At 42.3% G+C, this 27,848-nt stretch overlaps 3 protein-coding genes across 11 annotated transcripts in view; 2 read left to right on the forward strand and 1 right to left on the reverse strand.

The window, feature by feature from the left end:
- Positions 1–5,520: 5,520 nt before the first annotated feature.
- On the reverse strand, positions 5,521–17,855 carry LOC109485057 (ATP-dependent RNA helicase DDX3X-like). 5 transcript variants are annotated; one of them, XM_019788456.1, is made up of 16 exons: positions 17,700–17,855; positions 16,397–16,451; positions 15,658–15,750; positions 13,994–14,131; positions 13,102–13,432; positions 12,593–12,692; positions 11,985–12,120; positions 11,622–11,698; positions 10,994–11,101; positions 10,383–10,543; positions 9,722–9,866; positions 9,041–9,185; positions 7,838–8,019; positions 7,139–7,256; positions 6,488–6,647; positions 5,521–5,961 (listed from the first exon to the last, which is right to left on the reverse strand). In XM_019788456.1, exons 1-16 carry the CDS (start codon positions 17,742–17,744, stop codon positions 5,781–5,783), a joined length of 2,175 nt encoding a protein of 724 aa, XP_019644015.1. In that variant the 5' UTR covers positions 17,745–17,855; the 3' UTR covers positions 5,521–5,780. The 5 variants fall into 5 exon arrangements, with proteins under 5 accessions (XP_019644015.1, XP_019644013.1, XP_019644016.1 ...); XM_019788454.1 differs by having other exon boundaries at positions 9,035–9,185; positions 17,700–17,854; XM_019788457.1 differs by lacking the exon at positions 15,658–15,750 and adding an exon at positions 15,827–15,868 and having other exon boundaries at positions 9,035–9,185; positions 17,700–17,854.
- A 202-nt stretch (positions 17,856–18,057) lies between these two features.
- Positions 18,058–21,355, forward strand: LOC109485066 (60S ribosomal protein L8-like). The gene is made up of 6 exons (XM_019788494.1): positions 18,058–18,121; positions 18,758–18,902; positions 19,180–19,321; positions 20,036–20,254; positions 20,600–20,715; positions 21,136–21,355. The coding sequence occupies exons 2-6, from the start codon at positions 18,765–18,767 to the stop codon at positions 21,286–21,288; spliced, it is 768 nt and encodes a 255-aa protein (XP_019644053.1). The 5' UTR covers positions 18,058–18,121; positions 18,758–18,764; the 3' UTR covers positions 21,289–21,355.
- A 3,810-nt stretch (positions 21,356–25,165) lies between these two features.
- LOC109485061 (mitogen-activated protein kinase kinase kinase kinase 4-like) overlaps positions 25,166–27,848 on the forward strand; it is a 74,152-nt gene continuing 71,469 nt past the window's right edge. For all 5 annotated transcript variants that reach the window (XM_019788484.1, XM_019788489.1, XM_019788486.1 and 2 more), the window contains exons 1-2: positions 25,166–25,467; positions 25,775–25,840. In XM_019788484.1, coding sequence (XP_019644043.1) covers positions 25,423–25,467; positions 25,775–25,840 — 111 coding nt within the window. In that variant the 5' untranslated portion in view covers positions 25,166–25,422. The remainder of the gene's footprint in view (positions 25,468–25,774; positions 25,841–27,848) is intronic.

The raw sequence follows: 27,848 nt of genomic DNA on the forward strand, positions 1-27,848 counted from the left end.
CGTCGTGGTGGTTCACCAGTCTTGTTTCTGCTCCGCGCTCCTGCGGGGTGCTTGTATCAGTGGCGCCGACGACAGACGCGCCCCAGTCTGCTACAGAAGATAACGGGTCTACCCCGGAGGGAGATGGGAGCAAAATCCGGACGACTTTGCCAACTATTCAGATCTATTTGCCCAGGAGGCTGCGGGCTTCGACCAACGCCCGGGCTTGGCGGGGGATGCTTTTGTTCGTCATGGGCGACGGGGGTTGTGTTTCCCGGGGTAATTGTGTTGTGTTCTGGGTTCACAGGTGGTCGTCGCTTTGTGAAGGGCTTGGAGAGAGGGCTGAATGAGAACGGGAACACGCTGTGCTGAGAGAAAATCGATGAAGTACACTATTGGCCATGCCCCCGGGCGTTGGCCGGTACGGACACATGTTGCAAAAAAAAAGGTAGCTACAAGCAGACGGAAGCGATACTAGAAAGAGTTTGCAGTCGATTGGCCGGCAGTGCCTTATTACCTCCATGAAATGTGTCATGGAGGTTATATTTTCAGTTGCGTTTATCCGTCCGTCCTTCTGTCTGTCTGTTGGTCAACAAGATAACTCAAGAACGCCTGGATGGATTGGTTTCATACTTGGTGTGTTGGTAGGGTGTGACAAAAACTGGAAATGATGAGATTTTGGTCCCCCTAGTGGCTTCCCTTGGTACTGCAGCGCAACTTCCGGTTTTGATATCTCGCGATCTGGACATGCTAGGGTCATGAAATTTTGATGGAAGGTAGCTCTCATGCTTGGGAAGAAGTCATATGAGTTTGGGCCCCCTAGCGGCTTGTTCTGGAACTGCAGGGCACTTTCTGGCGAAATGTTTAAAAGCCAATAAGTCCAGACAGGAACAACATATTTTCATTATTTTTGGTGTGTAGGTAGCTGAGAGAGAGATGTACATAATTAAATGTAAATTATGCAAATGAGGACTTTATTTGCATAATTAATGAGGAAATTCTATAATTACAGTTTTACATTATACTATGTAACCTAGGGCAGGCGGAACTTCAACAGATACTAATTATGCAAATGATGACCTAATTTGCATAATTAATGTGAAAATTCTATGATTTCGTAATGGTGAATGATGAGAATGTCATACTTGGGACATCTGTAAGTTAATCAAAAGTTAACATACATCACGATGCATATATCATGTTAATGCAGAGGTCATTTGAACAATTAAAGAAGAAATTTACATTTACATATCAAGATCATATTTCATGGAGGTATGAGATCTCGGAATTCTAGTTATAAAAAGGCGATTATCAGTAGTTTCATTCAAAAGTCAACTGTGCCTCTTGATTCCTAGGTTCGCTGGATCATGGAGTGGCCCACACCACTTTCTTTCCGTGTTATCTGGTCTCCTCTTGGGCCCATATACGCTTTTATATATTATATTGTTTTAATTCGCCATATAAATTTATAGATGTACAGGATGTGTTGATCTTTTGTACCGTGTATGTACAATAATGGGTGGATATAAAAATGGGTGAGTATTTAAGTCATTTTTGTTGTTACTGATAATCTTTGAACACTCCTCCAAATTTGTGCTTGATCAATATACTTTCGTTTTGCAGTGTTTCGTACTACAGCTAGATGGCACTGCAGGACAATGTCCTATCACTGCTTCACACATATGCATAGGCCACACCGTCTTAATTTTGTGGAGGACATCTGCGCGCGCATTGATTTTCGCCTGTTCTCAAAAAAAAAAAAAAAAATCACGTCCTCTGAGGCTCTGGACTGGCTCTAGGCCTGGGTAGTTCATGGTAGTTAGCAACAATTTGGAGCCGGTGGTAATTCTGGAGGATGACACCCAGGCTACCGAAGCTCCACGACTCAAGAACTCAGCTGTAGTAGTAGAAACATCCATAAATTCCGCAAAAAGCCTGTCCTATACCCCAATATGTAACGTTATCGCCGCAAATTCAGGATACCAGCTTTGCATTCCTGTGGTTTAATAGCATATCTATTTTTGGCCGGAATTTTTTTATTCACCCGCGCGCACTAGTTTGGGGGTCTTCAGAGTCTGTCATCCATAAAATTAAATCGGTGTAGCCTAACTACATCAAAGGTCAATCAGTCAGGAAAAAGTCCACACACAGCAAAGTTTGTCTTCAACATGTTTACTGACCTTAGTAAGTACAAAACGTGACACAGTCTTGTGTCGACCCCCACAAAGTGCAACATGGAAAATCGTCTTGTAACAAACTATAGAAAGAACACCAAGAACATAAGAACTCTTTCAAGACACAAGGATGGGACCTTTCTGCCAGACATTACAGAATTATTACGTATTATAATAGATAAAATACTCTGTATGTATGTAAATTACCTACGAACAAAGTTTCTGTGCCATCCTATTTTCTATGAGCCACCCTCTCCTTCTTACCCAGTTCCACCACACCCATCCACACCTCGAGGCAAAGTGGTTCAGCCTGGCTCCAACAGTTTTCTATGGAGGACTGGACTGTACCACTTCATGCCTGGGGATGGTTAGGGTGGAAGTTGGCAAGGGGGCTGTGATGTGTAGACAAACGCACCTCTGACATCTCAGGAATGTTATTTTACAGTAAGAACTGCCATTCTTGTCATAAAGTTATAAGTGTGCTGTGCTGTTCGGCGAATCCACCCCTTCACTCTTTCCTGTTGTTGCCTGTGTACCCTTGTGCTCGACGGGAGGGGGTGAGATCGGCTGACAGCACGGCACCACAGTACAGCATACATACACTGCAGTGAAGAGTGTGGAATTTGGCATTGATACATTCAGGAACAAAAATACCATGTGGTCCAAGTATGATCACGACCACACTGTACAATGATATACAGCAGAATTTTTGAGTTTAAAATAAATAACTTGAGATTGCTTCAACATACAAGTCTTGCCTCTGACGTTGGCCCAACTCGGCCGAATGTAACAATTCTGTACAGCATATACTCAGTAATGGCCCAAAATCATGGCAGCAAGTCCACACTGCCCCCCTTAGCTTCGCTGTCAACTGAGGTCTATACAAAATGAACCTATTGCATCTTCCCCTCTCTCTGTACATCTTTCCAATAAAATAAAAAGCTAGTAATGATAATCCTCTGGAATGCTCAAATTTTCTTCTCTAACAATAGCCTAACATTTGGTATGACATGCAGCAGTTGACAAAAAAACATTTATGTAGGATTTGCTACAGTTTTGATAATAACAGATGTACACAGATACAGAAGAAAAGCTAGTAAGGGCCAGTGGCGACTCAATGCAACACTCTGGACTTGACATTATCAATCCAAAATCATTTCCCTTGCAAACTAATAGCACCAGGTTGAGATAGATCCTTGCGTACTTTGTGTCAGACATCACGAGCGTTACCTCATGAAGATAACAAGTACTGAAGGTACTGTAGGTTTCCTAGGTTTTAGCAATACAGCTAATGATTCAACACATACAGAATCTAATACAGTTCCTGCCTTCATCTATAATTGTAGGGACTAAATTGTCTTTTCAATGCGCCAGAAACTTGGTCACTGACTAGAAGGTTCCTCCTAGCATCAGATAGAATCAACTCACAGGCTACGTTAGACCTGCTTCTTTTTCCATCACAATTTCGACACCTAAAAACGAGAATCTCTACCGATCTTGGAAACTGTCGCGCTACTGGTACAAGTCCTGACATGTTAAAAATAAACTGCAACATGTTTGATCTGTCCCTGTGCTTACTAACAACGTCACAGAGAATAATACACAAACTCTGCAGCGCTCCGGTCAAATACCTACTTGGACTGAAAATAAAATACTTCATTTGCAAGAGATTACAACATTTCGGACCACAATTGGTTCTCCTGTCAACTATGCTTAAAAGTGGCTATCTTTTACTTTGTAGTGGAAAATGCTTATACAGAATTTTTTCATTTCGCTTTCAGAGGCTATCAACTTGTACAAAAATAGAGAATTTTATATCCTTTTTCTTTCCACACGAGCGTACTGGTGTGCTGGCTGGCACAGGCACGTGGAGGCATTAGGACGACAATGTGCCGGCCCCAACGTAGCCAGCACGGTTCAAAGATATGTACACTCTCAATCATCCGTTGTATAATGTTTTAACTGCTAAGAGAAGTTGGGCCACACGCTTCACTCTACCTCAGTCCCAGGGAAAGGCGTTAGTTCTATGTTCTGGGCTGCCCCAGACCCCCTGGTTTTGACATCTGCGCCGACAATGGCAGATTAACGCTTCATATGTTACACTTGGGTCCACTCGTCTGAGTGAACAATGCACCCCGCACATGGAGTGAATACTTAGCTCACTCAACATCAAACTGAACACGTCCACTCTTCTAGAGTGAACACTTTGAATCTGTTCACTCCCCATTTTAACAGGAATGGCTTGCTTACCCTTAGTGACAGCTAGTTTTAACTCTCAGAGGGAACAAACCTCTGGATGATTTGTCTTGGTCGTAGCCCTGGTACTGAGGTACCCTTCACATCTCAAATTCCGTTAGCAAAAAATGGTCATGTATAATATACAGTGCAGTACTTAAAAATGTTGTACAGAGATCGGCTGTCCACCTATAAACAGCCAACAGTCCTGACGGAGCTACCAGTATACAATACACCTGGCAAAAATGGGTGTGGGAAAAGCGACACCTAGCAGATTCCAGAGGGATTCCAGGTACTTGAAGACGATTCAGCGCAGTCCGTGCACGGAATCGCAAACTCCACGGGAGCTGGTTGAACAATTCTGTGGCCCTGACGCGGCCGCTAGTCTGGAGTCCTAAAGTCAGTGGTCCTGTGCCACACACACACACGGAACCCCACCGGAATTTCCTGGAATTTTGAATCAACAACTGCTTTTTTCTTGCAGAATCGTGGATACAGGATCGTCCATTCCCTGACTTGTTGGATTTTTTTTCCGTAGTAACATCTGAGTCTCTACACAGCACAGGCTCCCGGCGGAGCGGGGAGTAAAACAGAACAGCAGCTCTCGTTCGTCAGAAATATTCGCTACTCCTACCAAAAAACCTTGTCAACGAACGTGGTTATTTAAACACGGAAACAAGTTAATAGTAAACAACTCCAATAATACTCCCATGGTCCTTTGCAACTCTGGAAAGCCTTGTACGAATTGCCGTCAATGGGACAGCGACATATGTATAATTTTACAGTTGTAAAATGGCTGGATAGTATATAAAGTCTTCATGCCTATAAGCCTTACCCTTAATACAGGCATATTCAGAATGCTTAACAATGGTAAAAGCTTCAGTAAATGTCAACTGTAAGACAATGTCAACAACTACTGGTTGGCATTCTTCCTTCATAAAAATCCCTCGAGTTTTCACCCAGCCTAGCCCTCCTTTTTTGAAGTTGACCCTTCTTTCTTTTGTAACACTTAAATTTAAACTCTTGCACACGGGCTTTTGTTGGACTTTCTCTGTCATTCCTTTATGTTACCCTGCTTAACACTTCAGTGTGAAGGCTTCCTGCAATGCAGTATTTTCGTTTTTATGTTTTCCCTATCAGGATATAATATTGCATCTTTGCCTTGTCCACATATACTTCATGCTATATCAAGTTACAAGGCCATGGCCAGTGATGCAGATATAATGACTTTTCTTTTTTACCTTGCATGATAAGATATGAATGAGCTTCGGTAGGTCCCAGGTAATCTCTCAAAGGATCATGGGATTGTGTGCCACATGGGGACGGGGTGACTACTATACTAATGATATCTACTAGTCTGGCAACCATTGTGGGGGCTCGGGGAGGTCAGACCTAGTTGCCCCACCAGTCAAAGGACTGCTGGTCATGTTGGCGCATGGCGCCGGGCGGGTAGCCTCCGTACCCCTGTGGCTGGTAGTGGGTGAACCCTCCGTAGCTGGGGGCTCCTCCGCGCTGCTGGCCGCCGCCGCGGTGCTGCTGACGGTAGTCACGGGATCCAAACCCGCCCTGGAACCTGCGAGGGAACGTGGGTCGGTTTAAGTCGACGAAGGTAGATTGCCAATTCTTGCCAATTCCTTGCCAATACTGGAGTTGCACAGTCGAAAATTTGTGTCCAATCTCTTGTTGGAAATTACAGTTCAAACTTGTTTCGTAGTTAAGCTCAGTTTAGTTCAGAAGGTGATTCGGTTTTGCTAAGTTCCTCCTGTCTAACATAACAGAATGTTATGCTTCTTACTAAAAAAGGACAGAATCCTTTAGAAGAGACAAGATTATGGACGAAACAACAAGAACTAGGTTGGCATTGTCATCACGTGTCATCACATCATCTCATCGTTAAGGTCAACAATGGTGATGTTATGTGTAAACTTAGTTAAGCATATTATTGTAAGTTAGTGTAATATGTATGATACATTGTTTTTAGTTATGATAGTTATGACCACAGTCATAAGTAATATACATTAGAAAAGGACTCCAGGAGGATTTGTGAGGTGTTTTGCATATGGAGACTCTAAATAAAACAAAACAGAAACAAGACGGACCTGTTGCGGCCTCGGTTGCGGCCGCTGCTCTGCTGGCGGCGCTCCTCGTACGCCATGGACTCCAGCCAGGACGGCAGCTCCTGCTTCGACTCGATCAGGATGTCCACAAGGTCGCGCACGACGTTGCGATTTTTGTCATTGAAGAACGAGGTGGCTAATCCTGGGTGGGTTCACATGTTGCAAAACAAATGTCAGGTTGGCTGGCATATCATAGAATGATCATGTTTTTTTATATCGTATCTTCTGTTCATAAACAATACATGAGAAACAGTAGAACTTGCAAAAAAAAACATTTCCTGAGTAGGAAGACATGTTGGCTGGTATATCAGTAGAATCATGGTATATCAGTAGAATCATTGTCAATACATTTGAGTAGTACTGACTTTTCATAACAATAGGACAACATGATGCAAGAAACAGAACGTATCAAAGAAAAAACACAGATTCGACTAATACAATTATGAAACAGGTCGAATACAAATCAAGAAAAAGAATTCAACTGAATTCAACAGAACTGATCAACATAAAAGTTATTAGGCAGTACTGCTGATAACAACACCATCTTTTCTTTAGACATTGGTATTTCTAAAAGATAGATCTCAGCAGCTGATCTTGTCTTTCCACCAATAGAAACACTGCAGAGCTCCTTACCCAGGTTGCCAACACGGCCAGTACGACCGATGCGGTGCACGTACTCGTCAATGTCGCTGGGAAGGTCAAAGTTGATCACGTGCTTCACGTTTGGGATGTCCAGACCTCGAGCGGCAACCTGGAACAGTCAACAGTGACTACAACGCACCAGGCAGTGAAGGAAGAATCACTAACTTTCACTTAGACATGGAACTTACATTTGGAGTTCAAAAATGGAATACATTTCAGTTCAGAATACTACCTGCATATGCAGGTTAAACTGGAGCTGTGCTGGTATTTCTAATGTCTACCTGCACCTTATCTGTAGTGATCCAAGATAAAACCATTGTCCAACCTGCAACAGTACAGTCACGAATTGACAGTAGCAGTTTAAGAATTGCCATGAATTGTTCTACAAGTATGTAGATGAAGTATGATGAACCATTATAATTATATGGTAGATAACTAGATTTTAAAATCGTAATGAAAATCAGCAGTGTAAGTAATTTGGCAGTATTACAAGCCCAGAGAAAGTTGAAAGGTTCGGGGATTTACTCACAGCTGTTGCCACTAAAATGGGAATTTTTCCAGTGTGGATTTATATACGAGATAACTTGATTTCAAATTGGTGATGCAAATCAGCAGTGCAGGCAATTTTGCAGGTTTTTAAAAGTATTTCAAGCCCAGAGAAAGTTGAAAGTTTCGGGGGGTTTTACTCACAGCTGTTGCCACTAAAATGGGCGTCTTTCCCGTGCGGAAAGTCATGAGAGCGTCCTCTCGCTCGCGCTGGGAGCGGTCTCCGTGGATGGACGACACCGGGTAGCCCTCCCGGTACAGGAAATCTTCTAAAGCATCAGCTCCTTTCTTCGTCTCCACAAACGTCAGGGTCAGGGAGTCGGGGCCTGGGTGTGGAGAAAAAAAGGGAGGCTAATTTTGGAAATCAATGTAACAGTGTCACATCACAGGGTGCTCCCCATCTCCCCAAAATCCTAGCACCTCTCCCAAAATGTTCAAATTTTGGGTTTTCTCTTAGTATTTTCAAGAAAATTTGCTGATTTTTCATCAATCAACTAGGGAGCACCCCTCTCTTCAGAATTTTCAGCGAGACCCAACATTTTCTTGACCAAATCAGCCTCGAAAATACAAGTACTGGAGCCACTATGGCCACATATGACTATTACTTGACTTAGAAGTAATTCTGAAAGATCTACAATGAGAATTAACTTCATATGGCATTCATAAATCTTTTGTTACACAAAATCTTTTGAATCTTACTTAAGTAACGTTGTGATGTGTGCATTTGTGATGGTTATGGCTTGCTGCAGAGCCGAGAAAAGGCTTGGAAAAAAATCCAATGATCACCGTAAATGCAGTCTAGGAATTCAGTAGCATGCAACTACTACTACAACTGGATGATTGTACCAAAGCATGCACAGGAAGACTTGCAAGTGGGTGGGTCACCAGGTTATGGTAGGACTGCTGTATAAGTTTGGGAATGTGTGAATGGCATTCCAATGAAACCAGAGGAGCTGGATTTTCAAGAAAAAGGCATAGAGAGCCCTGTGTTCAGGCTGGCTAGAACACTGCCCAAGTCACCACTACAAACTTGCCTAGTAGGAACCGTTGCAAAAGATTTCCACCACAACTGAGTGGCACATTTTGCCAAGTCACCGTAACAGATTTTGCTCTCTCTCACTATCCAGGATTTATCATTCTTATGCTCAAGAAAAAGTTATGGGGATTTACTCACAGCTGTTGCCACTAAAATAGGAGTCTTTCCTTTTCCCTGAAGAAAAACTGTTCAAAAGATTTTCACCAAAAACCACGACCAAGCCACCGTCGACCCACTTGCAAGAGACCTTCCCACCAAAGACGGAAGAAAATAAGGAAGCAGCGTGGCGCTGGGTGTGTACATACCCTTACCTGTGGCGTTGAGCAGGTCGAGCAGGAAGGACCGTTTATCCTGCTCGTCCACCCACACCACTTTCTGTGTGATGTTGTCACTGGTGCTGCCCACGCGGCCCACCGCCAAGAAGATGTAGTTGTCCAGGAAGTCACGAGCCAGCATCTGTTATAACAACAAGGCAAGACAAACTTAGTAACAAAACTAGAAATGTAACATTTGCAAAGCAAATGCATTATGTTTACCTTTGCATATGATCTGCTCTGTTAATTCTTACTCAAACACATTCATCTATATGGTGGCAAGGTATATGGTGGCAAGAGTCTAATTCCCTCCTACTATAAAATTGCAACATTGCGTAACCCAACACCAGTTACCATGGTGAGAGACTGTCTGGTTCAGGTCATTGACCATGTCAGAGGTCAGTGTTTGGACCAGAAGAAGAAACATAGCAAAAACAATGTTTTACTTTGGTAAAGATGAAAAAATTGTATGGTTCTCAGTGGCAAATGCACAGATCTTAGAACATTGGCTGCAGCAAATGTGTCTGTGCCTGCAATAATATTTGGACACAATATCAACCTCACTCCACTGTACAGGGAGGGAAATTGTGCCTTTCCCAGGGGCACAACATCAGTTGAAGGTTTTATATTGACATTGCATATGTAAGAAGTCTCCTGAAGAACAGAATGACGTTGTACCTGGATTTCCTTGGGAAAGGTGGCCGAGAACATCATGGTGCGACGTTTGCCGGTGCCCGGCATGGTGTCCTGCTCCACGATGCGCCGGATCTGTGGCTCGAACCCCATGTCCAGCATGCGGTCAGCCTCGTCCAGAATCAAATACCTGAGGGGGGAGGGGGGGCATGGAGTTATGGCAATGGTACAGTATCATAGATATAATACAAAAACTTTCACAGTAACACTGTCACTGAATTGCAGACATTGTTAAAAACTTGCACATTATACATTAAGTAACAAACAATAATCATTTATTAAAACTTTACAAGGAGACATAACACAAAGCACCAGAATTCCACCAACTGCCATACAAAAATCGTGTACGCTTCAAATAGTTCTGGTGTAACAGTTTGAAATAAAAACTATGTATATGAATATGTAAGTCAATATTCGTTTCAAGTCATCACTAAAAGTCAGGGAAGATATATCTACAAAGCCTAAGCCACATTTCAGAAAAAAAAAACTAGGGAAAGCTAGTTCTGGTGATGTTTTATCCATTCTGCTCTATCTGTGGTGGTACTTACTTGATGTAGTCCTAGCCACTGGACAACACATCATTATCATCATCACACTTCACATGCTACTACAAAAGACAGAAGTGCTGGTGATGTATCAGACTTACTTGATGTAGTCCAGGCCGATCCTGCCCCGTTCCATCATGTCCACCAGCCGGCCGGGCGTGCCCACCAGCAGGTGACAGCCTCGCTCCAGGTCACGCATCTGACCTCCGATGTCCGCCCCTCCGTACACCACGCACGGGCGCACATGGGAACGGTACGCAAACTGGGGAGAACACAACGTGTCAGAGTCTACAGTAGCACATGGGAACGGTACGCAAACTGCCAACAACAGAACATGTCAGAGACTAAGGACAATGTTTGTGTGTGGATGTGAATGAGGTACTTTCTATACAAGCACACCTGCAACTTTTCACATTCATAAAGAAGCCAAGAAGTCACTCAATCTGATGCCTTTGACCCACTGTTGACGTCATACTTCAGAGAAGCCATGTGACAAGTCTCACTAGGGCAGTCTACTGAGGAAGGCCAGAGTGACTGGTCGAAATCTCTAGGTAAGAGAACTTTCTTGTGTTGGATCAAAAGTTTTAAGTCTGAACAAGAAATCATTTCCTTTTCTGTTCCAGGTTTGCCTCCAAATGTTTAAATAGTCTAGTACGAACTTTCTGATTTTAATGCATCTTATCAAAATCATCTTTAAGGTGTAGTTTCTTACCTTCTTGGCTTCGTCGTAGATCTGTGAGGCGAGCTCACGTGTGGGTGCCAGCACCAGGGCCAGGGGGTATCGCTTCCTGCTGCCGCTGCCTCCGTACTGACGGCCATGCTGGAATAACACCAGGGTTATGAGCAAGGGGGTCGTACACTGTATCTACACTACCTTAACTTCAACTAGAAAGGTAACATTTGCAAATCAAATGCATAATGTTTACCTTAGCATCATCTGCTGTTAATTCTTACTCAAACACATTCACATATATGGTGACAGGAGTCTAAATCCCTCCTGCTATAAAATTGCAACATGATGTAACACAACACTAGTTACCCGGTAACCGTTTCTGTCAGTGACCTGGGCCAGACAGTGACACTGTCTGACCCAGGTCATTGACGTTTTGGGTTTGGAGAAGAGGAAACTGAGCAAAAACAACATTTTCCTTTGGTAAACATAATAACCTCTAGGCCTTCTGGTTTAACAGTCAAAATGATATACACACATATACCACAAATACACAAATGGTCTCTGATCTACTACAACTTACATTCCATACTTTCAATACTAAATAAGAGGACAGCATTCCAGTGTAACAATCATCTTTACTAATTTTTCTACAAGGGATGTATCTTACCTGTGGCAGTCCCTGAGGTCCGTTCTCATAGATGAGGCTGAGAATGGGGATCAGGAATGCTGCAGTTTTCCCAGAGCCTGGTAGGGGGAACAATTACAGCTTGAACATGATGTAGTGCAAAGTTATAAGCACATCGCATTCAAGCTGATGTCTTGACTATGTTCTTGATTAGTCAGAAGAGTGATGTCTTGTGTGCTTGCTCAGAAACAGCCTCTATTGTCGTCTGTCCACATGTGGATTCAGACAGCAGTTGGACAAATTCTCATCATGGCAGCAGTTTGCAGCATGTATTGTAAGACGAATTTAACTGTACATATTGCTGTCAACTTGTCAAGAGAAGTTGCAGACAGAAGGTCTACGTACCGGTCTGTGCACAGGCCATCAGGTCTCGGTTAGCCCTAGCGATGGGGATGGCATACTTCTGCACCGGGGTGGGCTTCATGTAGTTGGCCAACTTGATGTTGTTACTGATGATCTCACCCAGGTCCAGATCAGTGAACTATGGAGAAGACACGAGGGATCACATCTTCTGCTTGGCATTGGGATTCAACTTCAAGATTTGAGAGACTTAAATTCTGTTACTAGCGTATAACAGTAGCTTCTGATCCAGTGAGACATTAGGTTGTCCTTGACAATTTGTACCGACAATTTTGCCCGATAGTTGCAGTGCTAAGGTTTCTTTAACTTGTCGAACTATTCTACTTCTTTATAGTATCTGATCAACCGGAAAATTTTGCATAGACTGTTTTCACTCTAGTGTTTGACATGTAAATATAGTCTCTTACGGAACTATTGTCATGTCACACCACAATTCAGCCATTCTGGCTGCTGGGTTTGCGACAGAGTTAAAATAATCCATTCATATACTGTAGTAACAGTTTCCATGTAAATGTTCGCCTCTGTAAATATTCCCACTATGGCCAGCTTTCTTGCATAGCTTTTATACCATTTTCAAACCTGATCATGCCTACCTCAACAATGTGCTGTGGACAGCTCTCTCCTGTAGCCTCCACAGGGATGTCCTCATACTTGTCAAAGTTGATGCCCGTGTTGCTCTTTCCAAACAGCTCCCTGAAACAAAGCAGACATGCATGAAATGCACACATTTTTAAAACAAAACATCTATATGTGCAGTAAACATCACTGTATAGATGTTGCAAATCCCCAAACCTTTAAGTTAACTCTGCTCTTATTAGCTCTTGTCCTGATGGCATTTTTACACAGTATTTTTCAATTATTTCATGTCTTGATCAGCTCATAGGCTCCTGACTTTTTTTTGCCCTATGGTGGCATAATTACTTCTGCATTCGTTGCATTTCACTGCGGCGTGATGCGTTGCACGAGAAATACCACCAAATCATACCTATACATATATGGATATGAATGGTACCGTATATGCAACCCAACAATTGTTGGGAGCGGTTAAGGACTAGGGTTAAGTTATTACCAACAAGCTAGAAAAATGACAAAGTTCCGGTACCTTTCCATGCGCTCGTTGCGAGGCAGTGGCTTGCTCCAGTCAGCGTCCTCAGGCGGGGGGTAGTTGTCCCCACCGGCCTTCCGATCGTCGCGGCTCCAGCGGTTGTTAGACGGCTGCTCATTGCTGCGGTCCCAGCGGTTATTCATCCGCCCGCCATCCCACTGGTTGCCGCCACCAAAATTGCGGTTGTCCCTCCCACCGAAGTTGCGGTTGAACCCCCCGCCGCGCCCTCCCTGGTTATTGTACGGACGGCCGCCTCCGCGCCCGCCGAAGTTACCGAAGTTCTGCTGCGGGATCCCGGCATTCACAAAAGGAGGCGGGCCCGCAAAACCTTCATAGAACAGAAGAAGTCAGATTAACATCTTCAAACAGCTGAATTTTCTGTGTTCAAACATGCATGGGGGAATGGTGGTCGAGATGGGCTGCACAAAATACAATGAGAAAAAAATCTAAAAGAAAAGACGCTGGAGCATAACAGAGACTTGCACAGAGCATAAATAGATACCAAAGATGTGCTAATGATGCACACTGAACTTGTTGATAATAAAAGACAACCGAACTCAGGTTACATAATGTGAATTCCTTGTGCTTTTTTTTTACACAAGGGGTTTCCTAAGCAAGAGATACAGAAGCAAGATGAAAAGGAATAGCAACACTATTGCTACCTTTGCTATGATAATAGCTAGAACAAACCTATGGCAACAATCACCCACCACTCTCACCAAGTTCACACTGTCTAAAACAAGACTAGTAAACAGTCCTATTCCTTGTTTATCCCATGTTCTCCCACCACTTTCACTCTCTACCTGGTTACATAACATCCAGCCTGTGCTGAGTCATGTTTAGTTCACTCCACCCAGAAAGAGCAAGCATGCACTACGTTCGCTCTCACCTCTGGGGCCCCCGAAGTTCCCAAAGTTGTCACGGCGTTGGAAATTCTGGAAGTTTCCACCGCCGTACCCCGGGATCGCCCCGTTGTAGGCACCGAAGCCCCCATCACTTAGATGGGGCGCACCGCCATAGCCAGAGTCTAACATTAAACACAGAGCCCAGACTTACTGTGTTGGTAACCGAAGTCAAGTCTAACTATGCTACGACTGCTACGACAGTGTTCTCCCCAGACTATGTAGAGTGAGCACACTTCACTGTTTAATGGGGGAATTTCGCCTAGTACTGAGTTTCCAGTCTGACATTTCTATATGGCACAAACGATTGGACTCTAGTTCTAACTGACAGAAAACCTCTTATCTTGTAGATCAACCAATGATGCCATTTTGAGATTAAAATACTGTCTATACTTCCTTTGTAAAATTTTTTCATGGCCTTTCACTCTATGCCATTACTAGGGAGAACGCTGGTTCTCATACATATCATAGCACAAAAAAAATATGCCAACATTCAACATTCAGTTACTGAACACCACTGTACCACTTTTCACAGTTGTGTATGAAGAAATGACAACATGAGAAAAGGGAGACAAGGTAAAAGAGGAAACCAAAGGACTACGACTTTTCAAATAATTTTTATAACTTCTAATTCGAATTTATAGATAGCTGTAATTTTGCTGGCTTCATGCAGGCATTGTTTCTGCAATTATTCAAATTTGCTTTAGAATCTTATGCTGACAGATTCAATCAATTTCCCTTATCCCTAGTAAGAATCCCCTAACTTTGATTTCTCTATTATTGCTAAATGGTTATGTCTCTGAATTCTGCAGTGAAATTTCTCTCCTTCAAGCCTACACAAAAAGTTATTAAAAAGCCAGCATAACTAGTAAAAGCATCACACATATGATCTACTTGATCATGGTGCATTCCTAATGTTTGGCCTAGCTAGAGGAAAGATTTGATAAAAATTCCAGATTCAAAAGCTGAGCTGATAGCTGATTCCAGATCCCATCTAATCAATCCTTTGCTTTCCATTTAGAAATTAAGAAAAAAATAAAAATCAGTTCATTAGACAGTGATCAGAGACACACACAGACACACCACACAAGTTATCACAGCAAAAACAGCCACAGTCACGCAAAGCAAGCCTAACAAATCGTATTGCAGGAAAAAAACATCACTTACAAAAAATCAGACAAACAAGATTTAAAAGCTTCATGATGATGATGACATATGTTATGATTATGAAGATGATAAACAATCAAACATGGTCAACATCTACTCACCCGAATACTTTTCAAGACTATGCATAAAGATATTTCAATTTTGATTCTGTCAGGATCATTAGGAGATTCAGGATTCCAACTGCATATGTCAAAGAAGAGGAATTGTCAAACGTAATATGTTGAAGGCCCCTGAGACAAACATAATATACCTGGCCATGATATAAAGCATGGTCTAGACAAGAAATCAGGGACCTTCATCTTTGAACTTGTTCTTAAAGATATGCAGTAGGAACCCTGAACCTGCTTATTCTTGAGAATTTTTTTGTAATTCGTAATTTGAAATTGAGTGCAAGGAAAGAGATAGCTCATTTTAGGACTATGTTTTTTTTTCATGGTGCTAGTTTGATCTAGGCTGGGAGAAACACCACACCACCGGCGCTTACCGGGACGGTTGTACCCGCCAGAATTTGGGGGACCAAAATCGTTGGTCTGACCACGGTTCCGCACATGAGGAGGAATGTACCTTCCCTTATTGACTGCAACAAAAAAAAGGAAAAACAAACGCACGATGAAGTGCTGACGTAGAAAAACTAAGAAAGTGTGGACTAGTACCTTGTCGTTGGGCGTTGCGCATCTGTGGAGGAACATAGCGCTCTAAAGGGCAGACAGAGAGGGTCAAACATCAAGTTGTTAATGATAACGTCATGTTAAAGCATAGGAAGGGCAAAGTATCCACTCCTGATATCATTCCTTGTGGTTGAAGACTAATGCCTTTTCAAGCGCTTAAGGAAAAAAAGTTTAGTCATGCAAATTGACAGTGCTGCTTTTCATTTCAAAGTTTCAATCTAAAAATAGCAACTGAAGCATTTGTTGAACGCATGCTGTTTCTATGCATGTTGCTGCTGCTATTTCAAAGGTGACTGCATGCAATACGATTATACAATGTACACAAATGGTTGCCTAATAAAAGCACCCATTGTAATGTTGATACTCGATTCATTGTGTTTTCGTTTGTCATTTGAATTTCAACAGATTGGCTTGGCTAATTGCACCTGAAACAATCATTAGCATAACAATTAATTTACATAAAACGCATGCTAAAACATGGCTTCAGGCGCAGTTTGGCAGTCAAACAGTTCTTTTACATAAAATTGCTGAAAACGTTTGTCGGTTACGACTTACTTCCTCCGCCGGCTCCTCCCTGCCCAGGAGCAGCGTTCAAGTCTAGGCCAGCCAACTGCAAACACAAAACATCAAACATCAGGAAAACAGTTGTACACCTTACAGGGAGGAAAGATGGCCATACAGTTTGGACTAGCATAATTTATGGGGGCTATATTACGATGGATACAAGGCTATTTTGTCCTTGATTTATTACAAAAGTTTTGTGTGCTTGCTCAGAAACAGCCTCTATTGTCGTCTGTCCACATGTGGATTCAGACAGCAGTTGGACAAATCCTCATCATGGCAGCAGTTTGGACGATTGCGAGCAGCGCAATTGGTGTGCTTTCTTGATATTTCAGAAAAAAATTATTCTTTTCGCAGTCTTGGTCAAGTTTTAGGAAATAAATGGCAGGTATGAATGGGCACACTAAAGACTGGATGTCTTGTACATTTCCTGTGAGAAATTAAGGGCTTCTAACATTCTTAGATAGATACAGTCATCATAGGTGGGGGAACTACTCAGAATGTATGACAGTATCTTAAGTGTACACTGTCAACAAATTACACAGTTGGATGACGTTTAAATTATGATGATTCACTATGATCATCAACTGAACAATTCGGAGTTTCCTATGAGCATGACTGGAAACAAACAAAAAAGTGTGACGTAAATAACCTAGTGCTGTAACTTTCCTGTCGTTTTGATGAAATCAAAGCATTTAGAAAATGGAAATTAATGTCGTAGGCTACTATGTAGCTAAATAACTGACCTACATATCAGGCATTTTCTGAAGTATGTATAAACGTGTGAAATTCTACGTTGTACGAAATCTGTCAGTCTACTTGGACTCGACTCCGTTACACACTGAATAAAGAAGACAGCTTTGGATACGATTTACAGTGGCAAAATTTGAATGACTGAAGTCCAGAAATGTTGGACTAGATACGATGACAACCCACGTGGCCCGGCGTTTGGGCCGATCAACCAACCAGCCATGCGTGGAGCCGGCGTCTACAGACGGACCGGCCCGTCTCGATTTTTTGCCATCGCAGACAGAAAAGGCCAGGCAGAATAAATCTAATAATAGTAAAGGTATAAGTTATAGTTTCTACGTATATAAAGGACAGGGGCTTCGCCACGGAGGACTGAATAGGGTAAATCGCAGCGAGAAAATGTTACCAATGGCGGACGATTTTTACCATCGTATCCATTTTTGACAAATCGAGAAGAGAATGAACCGGCAAAATTTTGAGCGGCGGAGAAAAATGTCTTCTGCCCCGTCAAACCCCCCCCAAAGTTGGCCAAAACGTAGCCACATACCTGCTGATCTAGACTAGGTCCATTTTGTCTTCCATCATGACTCATAACTAGAAAATATCGTGGACGATTTTCTCCTTAAACTATCAGTGAACTGAAATTTTCTGAAATGGTCTAACAAAAGATGGTGGCATCGGAAACTACTTATACCATCGGCCTCTGACGTCATATCTGATCACATGGTCTAAATAAAGACTGCTGATTGGCCAAAAATTCCAACTGGGTAAAAGGTTACAGAAAAATTGTCAAAATTCGTAAAATATTTTAAGGAAAAAATAATTTTTGCACAAATAAGCTTTTTCATTATAATTTAATGACAAAAATACATCAATTCGAGCAGAAACAAGCTATTCAGAAAAAAGTGAAAATCTTGCATAGGTAATTACATCCGGGTATCTTTCTCTTTCCCAGTGTCGGCCATCACGGTGGGTAAAAATTTTGAAGATATGTGTATTCCATCCACCATCATCTCCTCTTATACACATTCTCCAAGATCGAAATTATTACCATCTAGTAGTAGAAATCATAAAGTATTAAGATATATAGTTATTTATTGCTTAAACCCCCTTTGTGAATCTTTACATGTACTACTTTGTGACTACTGAAACAGAGAAGAACTTGTAAAGTGTATGACAACATTCAACGTGGGTTGTGGGAGGGGGGTGAAGTCAACTTGGAAGCCCTGCCATCATTTTCTGTACATTCTTAGGTTATGAAACCTGAATACCTAGTTGCTACGTAGGACTATCTTGTGAGCTATCCTAAATATTGAAGGTTTTCTGGTGTAAGACTTGGTATAGGTAAGCTGGACAGGATGTGTCACTAAATTTTATAAAATATATGACCTGATGCTAGTGGTTCACACCATGAAAAGAATCCATTTTTGACATAGCCAGATACTTAAAATTCCTCTTTCAAGAAGATATATTATTTTTTTAAATTCTTAAGCACCCCCTCCCCCTCATATCTCAATGGGGGGGGGCTACAGAACTTGAAGGTGTTGAAAAGGAAATGTAAGTGGAAGGAATATTTGGTTCCTGAACTCTCACTTTCCTTTGCAGTCTCAAGATGGGACGTGTGATCCGAGGACAGCGTAAAGGTGCGGGTAGCGTCTTTACTGCCCACACGAAACATCGCAAGGGGGCTGCCAAGCTCCGAGCTCTCGACTTCGCAGAGAGACATGGATACATCAAGGGTCTAGTCAAGGTAGGCATTAGTAGGCATGATTATGAAGCTTGTAGAAATACCTGGTGAAAGATATTAGAAACTTCATTTTAAGGACAAGATGGACATGCTTAAAGTCCATTGATTCGGTTTCGAGTATGTTGTCTCAAAAAAAAATGTTTTGGGCCTAAAATGAGATTTTGCACCAATTTGGAAGTGCATACTGATGATATATTTTATTTAGCAGGTTTCTATAATGTGTATAACATTTATTTGATTCTAAGCCTAAGCTTTTGATAAACAACCATTTTGACTACAGGATATCATCCATGACCCTGGCCGTGGAGCCCCTCTGGCCAGAGTGATGTTCAGGGATCCTTACCGGTACAAGAAGCGCACAGAGACATTCATCGCTGCCGAGGGCATGTACACCGGCATGTTTGTGTACTGTGGCAAGAAGGGTAGGTAGCTGCTATTCTGTGTGTGTTGCATGATTTTGAATGAATGTAGTGTACAACGCTAAACCATGTCATGTATATGAGGAGAGTAGAGTAGAATCTTCAGCCTGGTAGGACATCTGTCCAGTTTGGACTGCTCATTTTTATGTCTCGTCTAGCCAACCATCATGGTGGGTTTTTGTGCTTGGTGAAGTATCCCGTGTGTATGTGTGAGTCAGTTTACAAACCCTCCAATGTTCAAGCCAAAAGACAGTGGTGTGTAGTGCATCAACAATGGCATGGTGATTTTGTTGTGCTCTTGATGGTAGCTTCTTCAGTGTCTTTGCTGTTCTCACTTTGTGGTTCAAGTGTTGCTGTGATGCAAAAGATTTTGGTTGGCTTGAAGGGTTAGCTATAGTCTGCTCTTTGGCATTATTTTAGTGAAGAGCCTGATGGCGAATAGACCATCCTTCAGACTAGGCTTCAAACCACTGCACATGAAAGAACCCAACACACTTATCAAGCAGAGGAAAGATGAGGGGTGACCTTTTGTGCTTGGCCAAATTATAAGAGCATTATTTTTCCTATCTGTCACTTAATGACCAAAGTTTTTGCATCTCTCTTCCAGCTATCTGAGAATATCTCGCAAAGTTAGCATGGATAAAGAAAAAATGAACTGTTGATATTTGCAGCTGATATTTTTGTGAATTTAATGTGTTTGATGTAATCACTTTGCAGCCATCCTGAAGGTTGGAAACACCCTGCCTGTGAGTCAGATGCCTGAGGGGACCATCATCTGTAACGTTGAGGAGAAGGGTGGGGACCGTGGTTCTCTGGCCCGCTGCTCCGGAAACTACGCCACCGTCATCTCACACAACCTGGAGGCCAAGACCACCCGCATCAGACTGCCATCTGGATCCAAGAAGGTGGTGGCATCTGGCAACAGGGCTACCATCGGTGAGCAGGGTGTTTCGTTTTTTCAGCTTGTACCTTTGGTAGCAGATATGGCAAGAGAGGAAAATTCAGAATAGCTGCTGACTATGTCAGTTCACAAAGTAGTCACAGTCTTCAACTGTAACTTGTCCGACCATAATTCACCCTCAGGAACCCTTAAAATGGAGTACCCCAAAAAGATTATGTAAACTGCTTGTCCCACGTTCATGTTCTATATGTAAACTTTGCATCCTTGTGTGATAGGATGTCTTCACAAATGTCAGGTTTGAAAACTACATTGGTAGAAGGGAGCATAAAGTAATGAATGTCACCATAGTTTGTATCTTAATGGAATCCTCTTGACTGCAGGTATTGTTGCTGGAGGTGGACGTATCGACAAGCCTATGCTGAAGGCAGGCAGGGCGTACTTCAAGTACAAGGCCAAGAGGAATGCCTGGCCACGTGTCCGTGGTGTGGCTATGAACGTAAGTCTTCCATTAATAAGAGTTCAACTTGATGGACTGTGTCTATTTTCATACATGTCCTATTACTGTCTACTACATTGCATTTTGACTTAAAAGAAACTTTAGTGCTTCACAGTGAAAATTGTTAAATTTGAATGCTTTTTCACGTAGTTTCCGTAGTTAGAAAAGCTCAAAATCTCGTATGCTGGGCTTCTGAATCTAAAGGAATAAGTGGTATTTTATGGACTCGTTTGCATGGTTAGGAATATGGAAACCAAATAATTTATACAAGACAAACCAGTATGTATTCACCACGTTGTCAAGATAACCTGCCGTTTGCCCCCAACATTACCTTTACTTTCGTGATCTGTAAAATTGTCTCTAACCAAGAACAAGATAACGTTAAAACTGATTGAATTTCTCTTCTCTTCTTCCCCCCAGCCTGTTGAGCATCCCCACGGTGGTGGTAACCATCAACATATCGGTATGCCCTCCACCGTCCGGAGGGACACCTCCGCTGGTCGTAAGGTCGGTCTCATCGCTGCCCGCCGTACCGGCCGTCTGCGCGGTAGCAAGGCCACGGAGAAGGACTAGACAACACCTCTTCACATTCTGCAATTACCTACAGGGGAAAATAATAATAAAAAAACTACATGCCAAATACTGTGTCTGTTTATCCTTTGTGTCAATTTGTCTGTTAAGAATAGCTGTATGTAAGGTTAGTCACAGTGGGTGAAAATACCACAGTCATATGCAGGTAGGTTAGAGTCAATCAAGTATTTCTGATGTCCACCTGCACCTCATCAGCACTGGTATATAAGTGTCAGATGATACTGCCAGTTTGTGTTACTCTACAGTCATGACAGCCTCATCCCTGTCAGGCTAATGATAGGATAATAAAATAAAACTTGAAGTAAATTGGTTCAAATGTTTTTCGTTATGAAGCATTCCTCAGGCATTTTACCAAAATTTCACCTGTCAAGGGGTCACAATACTTGAGAAATGGAAAGGAAATACTTGTATGTGGTTTAGTCTTGTCACAGCTGGCTTGTTTGTTGTCACACCTAACTGTTCTGTGAGGTGTGTAGCATAAGTACATGCATGTGTGCACACTGGGAGAAGCGAAGGTATGCAACCGAGTGAGCAGAGATCAGGACATAACAGGCCACGGCCTTCTTTCCTGGAAGACGTATCAAGGTATCAAGGTATGTGTGGACACGTACATTGCAAATCTTGAACATGGCAAGGGCAAGTGTATGAGACGTTAATACTAGAAGGTATGCAAGCTTAAGGAAAAAGCATTGGCCTTGAAGAGGGTTAGATCATTGTAGCGAAATGTGCTTGTGAAATAAGAAAGTTGGGAGAAAAGAGCTCTGATCTGAAAATTTGGTGGCCTACCCACACTGCGGTACGTAAAGCATATGCTAGATGGCGCTGTTGCAACGTTGGCCAAGATGACAAGACTGCTGGCACATGATCGAAGACAAAACGGAAATTCATCTTAATTCATCTCATAAATGATATGTATAGTAAAGTTGTAGATTACCAGTAGATAGAAAAGAAATGTTACAGGGAAGAGAACATATTTTATGTTCACCACATTAATTGTGATTGTCTGATAGTGAAAGCCAATGCAAGATCATAAAAACATCCAGAAGCCCTTGAAGTTAGAATAATCAAGGAGGTTCGAAAAGAAATTATCCATGATAGATGACAAAAAAACAACAACAACATACCCCCATTTCTTTAGTGCACACAACTGCGTGATCTTGTACTGAAATACATACCATGCCGTCGCAGGTACACATTTCCAGGTGCCCCTGCTATTTCCAACTAGCGCTTCCGCCGCATGATTGTTTACCAACGAAAGAAAAACATGGGAAACGGGATACCGACTACAAGACGTACAGTGAAAGAAAGTTAAATCAAACTGACACGTTTCTATTCTCTGTAGGCAGGAATCTTAAAAGTGAAATCCAATGACGTCAACAACGTTTATTTCTGTGCCACAGAATGGGGGATCGTCATTTATCGGAGATCTGTGGCTGAATTAGCCTGATGATACAGACATTGTGGGAAAAATTATGGTTCATTTTCTATTGCCCATTTTACGTGAAGTGATCCGTAGAGGCACTTTTTAATCTACTAGAATAATGTCAGGTCGTTCTTGTTGTCGAGACAGTTGATCTCGGCATTCATAATTGATGAAATCTACGGGATAATCATTACGTCTGAACTGTGTTATGATCAGTCGCCAACGCTGTACGGATCACATTGGATTATTGTTACGATATCACATCATATCATATCAGTGCGCTCTCGTGATATGCAGAAACGAAAGTATTTCTTTTCATTTTTGTTTCCTGTTCACGTAACGTTTTCTGTGTTGACTCATAATCATACTTTCTTTTACTTACTGAACATTTCGTTTGTATATGTTTTCAGTAAACCCCTTTTCAGTAAACCCCTTTTAGAGGAAAAATTCAGCGCAGCCAGAAACCGTCCGTCCCAATATCCATGGCGCATTTAAAAATGAAGGGTTCTAGAATTCTGAGGTCGGTCTTCTGAGTATTGCCCTGTCGGATCTGCCTTTTAGACTTGTAAATATCTGATTGTCTGCATTTATTTTCATCTATATTTCTTATGTAACTACAACAACGTTAACGTAACTCGTGAGGAATTAGTTGACGGTTCTTCTCTAGCTGTATCAATGTTTTCTCTTCCTTCCATATCACCCATATTCAATAGGACGCGTTTGGGCGAAACATGTCCATGTCGACGTCCATGAAATGTCCATAATTTACAGACGATCGACGGAATTTTTAAAAATCTTTGCATTTTTTTTCTGTACTGATGATGAGAAACATGCTAGTGCTTTAACACCTGAGCGGCATGCCCAGACATGCCTTCCATACATCGCCTGCGTGTCGGATGAATGTGTAATACTGCGACAGGTTGTAATGCTCTCTTAATTCCGCAAGGACCTCATTTTGGCGCGATCCCAACACAGAATGTCACTCGGCATTACACACCACTGGTCTACCGATTCCAGCATTTTGTGGAAGCAAGGAGTTTTCAATAAAGATAAAGATGGAAAGCGGCAAACTGTGTCACAACAATGTTCTGTGTACAATTAATATTATACCTCATCAATAATGATACATCACGTAAAAAAAAAGTAGCCTCTACCAGGCTAGCTTCGGGAGGAAGCTGGAAAGAGTAGAAATCAGGCGGAGCTTCGGGAGCGGCAAACTGCTCTCTCCAGCAGACAAACTCCCCTGGCATGTTATCTCTCTATTTGGCCGATTTCTACTCTTTCCAGCCGCCTCCCGAAGCCCGGTAGAGGCTATAAAAAAGTACGAAACGCGCTATGAAATATGCGTAAAATGTGCGTCCTAAAAGACCTAAGATATGCTTTGCAAAACGTTTGACATCAATTTAACACCTAACACATTAACATTTCGTTACGGCAATGTGACCAAAGTGGCAACAGATAATTTTTTTTTCGTGATTTAACGTTATACAAGTTATCGGCAGATGATATGGAAGATAAACAGAACGTCTTCGTAACGCCACAGGCCTCATTTAACCGTTCGGTAGATAAGAAGATGAAATTTAGATTAAGGACGGAAACATTCTTTATTACAACATCGTTTTTGTCGAACTACTTTTCATTTTAGTATCATACCGTTTCATCTTTTTGTTTTCCATAGGTTGTAAGACGGTGTTTACTATGAGTCATTTAATTGCAGCTAGCTAGGGATTGTGCCCGCACTCAGAGTACCTCTCGTGGGGATATAATTAGAAGGGATTTTCGTTGTCATTCGTAGACCCTACCTCGTGCCTATGAAATCATCCAATTTTCTATGTGGCAATTTCCATATCGCCAGATCTGCCCAGTAATGTTTATATTTCTGGTTCAATCTTTGTGCAACTTCGTGTCAGTTCTTTGTCGTTATCCAGTGTCAGTCTCTTTCCTTTTTCTTGAAGTAACAACACAAGACGATGTCATGACTGTCACTTGTATCTGAAGTCATAATAATGACGTGTTGTTGAGGCCGGAAAATCGAAGGAATCTCAAGATTTCTCAAAGTCTTTCGGTTCTCAGATAGTGTCACCAATCTTGAGATTTGAAAGGGCAATGATCAACGGTGGAAAGATATTTCATTTTTACCGATTTTCAAGGCTATGATACATGGAAAAGCCGGTTGTTTGTCGGTCTCATCTTCCTCATAAAAAGTCTATTGAGAAACAAATGTCTGGCAAAAATACTAAGTTGGTGGAATTTTGTCGTCTAAAAATGGTCAAAAGAGCTCAAAAGAAAGATATAGGAACACAACTGTGTGTTTTTATCTTATCATTGGGCAGATATCCAGTTGTCTACAATCGGTTCGCAAAATTGACATTTTGACAAAGACGATCCTCCTCGGAAAGTTACTTGTTTGGCTCTTGCTCTACTACTGGGGAGGTCCCCTACCCAGCAGTCTGTGCGCGAGCTCCTCCCAAAGACGTCGGTTTGTGAATGGGTCGCGGGCGTCGGAAGTCGAAATTCCCTTGATTTTTTCTACCGGACGACAACTCAAGCGGGGTTGGAACATGATTCAGGGACCTATGGACCCTCGGTGACCTGAAACATCAAGAAATTCCGGCGGTGAGCGGAAGGGAGAGACAAGAGAGCCACGGAAGTTCATTGGTACCTGACTGTCGGGGAGCCCTGCTAACACAAAGATGGCGCTGGCCAGCCTGGATGACATAGATCTTCAGAGTTTGAAGGTAAAATATTCCCCTAATCTATCGTCCCAAAAACGTACCAGGAAGGGGGATCCACAGGGTAAACCTTCCACAAGATGTTGCCGTTTTGGGTTTCGAAGATCGATGTTTTTGTAAGGGATTTTCAGACGGGAAAGTATTCGTCTACCACGCTGGGATATGACAACAGATGGGAAATGTTTTGACAAACAACAGCCAAAAACATGCCAGCTATCCTGGCCCACCGTTCCTATTCACACCTTCTCGACTTTACGGCGACTCTCGGCTACCGTTTTTCGAGTCCGATTCCATTTTTTTCTTTCTCCCGCAGGACCCTGCCGGCATATTTGAGCTGATCGAAGTGGTGGGAAATGGGACCTATGGACAAGTGTACAAGGTAAGACGGCCCTGCCGACTGACCAAGGAAAATCGTGAAGAGTTTTACAATCAGCTGTGTTCCTGTCGCCCCCCCCCCCTTCCCCTGTCATGTCTGTCTAGCCCTCTAGCAGTCAGGCAGAAACACAAACAGGGAGAGCGACATGCTTGGTTGTTTTGCTGGGGACACCCCAGTTTTCACATACCAGCTTTGTCTTTGTGCATAGCCGGGTTACGACACCCTTCACTTGACGAAAGGGGGTGACAGGTCTGTCTTTAAAAAATGTTTCTCGTCTTGGCGCTGTTGTTTCGCTGAGGAGATGGATTCAGCGTAACCTGTCCCTTATCTGGTTTAAGTGGGTCGTTTAATTTTCCTCGGCAGGATGCTTTAGATTGGGGCATGTCGTCAGAAGTCTGTGAAACATGGGCGTGTGCCAGTTAATCGAGTATTCTACCTGAATAGATTTTCCGTTAGTATCTGTCAATTATCTTTCGTGGCAAAAATCCATCGTGGGAAATGGACACGCCGCTTCTTAGTACTTCCCCCCTCCCTTTTTTTCTAGAAATCAACGTCATCATATGTTTTGGTGACTAGTACTTGTATTCCGCAACGCTTCCTGTTGTTTATCTTTTTTGTCTGTTCCTGTCTGGGCGACAATAGTCCGGTAATACAAGGTATGGTTCAGGATGCTGATCCGCATTGTTTTGGGTATTACTGACAGGAAGTTTTGTGCATACCTTAGAACACAGGTAACTGTCCTAACTCAGAATAGTAATAGCACAGATATGGGCAAACATTCGCACACTCAAACAGCTGACTCGATTAATAAATCATTAAATGACATCACTTATTTGCATTGAACAAGTAGTACTTGTCTCCCAATGCTCTGTACATAACTTGTTTTAAAAATGGAATCAAATGCTTTTACATAAATTTAATTGGAAATTCATTGTGAGAAAGTGGTTGTGAAAAATCAGCTTGACCACTCATTGGCACTACGCTGATTATAGGTTAGGCGCTTGCAGGGATTTTGTGGGCCGTCAGAAATTTGACACGCAGTGAATGGATGGTGGTAGACTATTGGGTCCATAAGACTGCTGGAATTGTCATGGTAATTATACTGGACACTGGCCCTGGAGCAGGGCACCTAACTGGGGTATAAGGTCAGAGGTCAGTGGTCAAGCATTTCCAAAAGTGTTACAGTATTTAATACTTTATGAACCAAGTCAGGTTGGTTAAAAACTTTTGAAGAACACAAACAAAAATGTAGATTTGAGAGATGATTATTTCTAGGAAGTTAGCATGTTCTGAATATGTGGGTCAGTATTTAATTGAATGAAAGTGCTTGGAAGTGTGAAAAACAGTAATTGTGATCCAAAAAACCTGTTTAGCTCTTGTCTTGTAACAGATAGCTTTTGGCTAGAGGTGTCAGGCTTGTGCGATCGTTAACATCTGGCCTTAACGACTAGTTTTCAGCCGGTTAACGCGTGTGAGATGTTGGACAATTTTTGGAGGGTATACGTCTCTGTGATATCCTGCTTGGTATGCAGCAGATGTCCCCTGCATACAGGGGAACTGTGTGGGTGTGCATATTGCTCCAAAAGAAATCTGATAAACAGAGGGGAGAAAATATTTCCTTTGTGACTTGGTCGAAAATTTGATTGTGTCCTCCCCCCACCGAGTGATGGCTGCCTGGCACAGATTTATTGAGGTGCCTGTTTTCAATTAAACATATCTGTGCTGCAGCATGCTGAAGGAATAAAGACATCTGGGTTGGTATCAAACATCACTGACTAGTAGGAGTAGGGGAGGCCTTCTAATAAATTACAGTATTGGGTTTTCCCCCTATTGCAATTCAGGCCAGACAGGGGTATAAGTCAGCAGTACTAGTGGAAAAGGAGGGATTAGATTCAATTGAATCAATACATCTTTGCTATTCCATCTGTTGAAATATGGCTTTTACACAATTTTTTTTCTAACGCAATGTTTGGCTCAATGATAGAAGTGAATATCATTATGTACTAGTACT

The sequence above is a fragment of the Branchiostoma belcheri genome, unplaced genomic scaffold (genome assembly GCF_001625305.1).
Source record: "Branchiostoma belcheri isolate BF01 breed outbred unplaced genomic scaffold, Haploidv18h27 scaffold72, whole genome shotgun sequence".
Lineage (NCBI taxonomy): Eukaryota > Metazoa > Chordata > Leptocardii > Amphioxiformes > Branchiostomatidae > Branchiostoma > Branchiostoma belcheri.

What these genes read in the sequence shown, in the direction of transcription:
- LOC109485057 (XM_019788454.1), bottom strand. Translation starts at nt 17,744, where the DNA reads ATGAGTCATGATGGAAGACAAAATGGACCTAGTCTAGATCAGCAG. An exon ending in GTCCACAGCACATTGTTGAG is followed by an intron (nt 12,121 to 12,592) that starts GTAGGCATGATC and finishes TCTTCTCCATAG; the next exon opens with TTCACTGATCTGGACCTGGG. An exon ending in TCTACGACGAAGCCAAGAAG is followed by an intron (nt 10,544 to 10,993) that starts GTAAGAAACTAC and finishes TGTTCTCCCCAG; the next exon opens with TTTGCGTACCGTTCCCATGT.
- LOC109485066 (XM_019788494.1), top strand. Translation starts at nt 18,765, where the DNA reads ATGGGACGTGTGATCCGAGGACAGCGTAAAGGTGCGGGTAGCGTCTTT. An exon ending in ACATCAAGGGTCTAGTCAAG is followed by an intron (nt 18,903 to 19,179) that starts GTAGGCATTAGT and finishes TTTTGACTACAG; the next exon opens with GATATCATCCATGACCCTGG. An exon ending in TCCGTGGTGTGGCTATGAAC is followed by an intron (nt 20,716 to 21,135) that starts GTAAGTCTTCCA and finishes TCTTCCCCCCAG; the next exon opens with CCTGTTGAGCATCCCCACGG.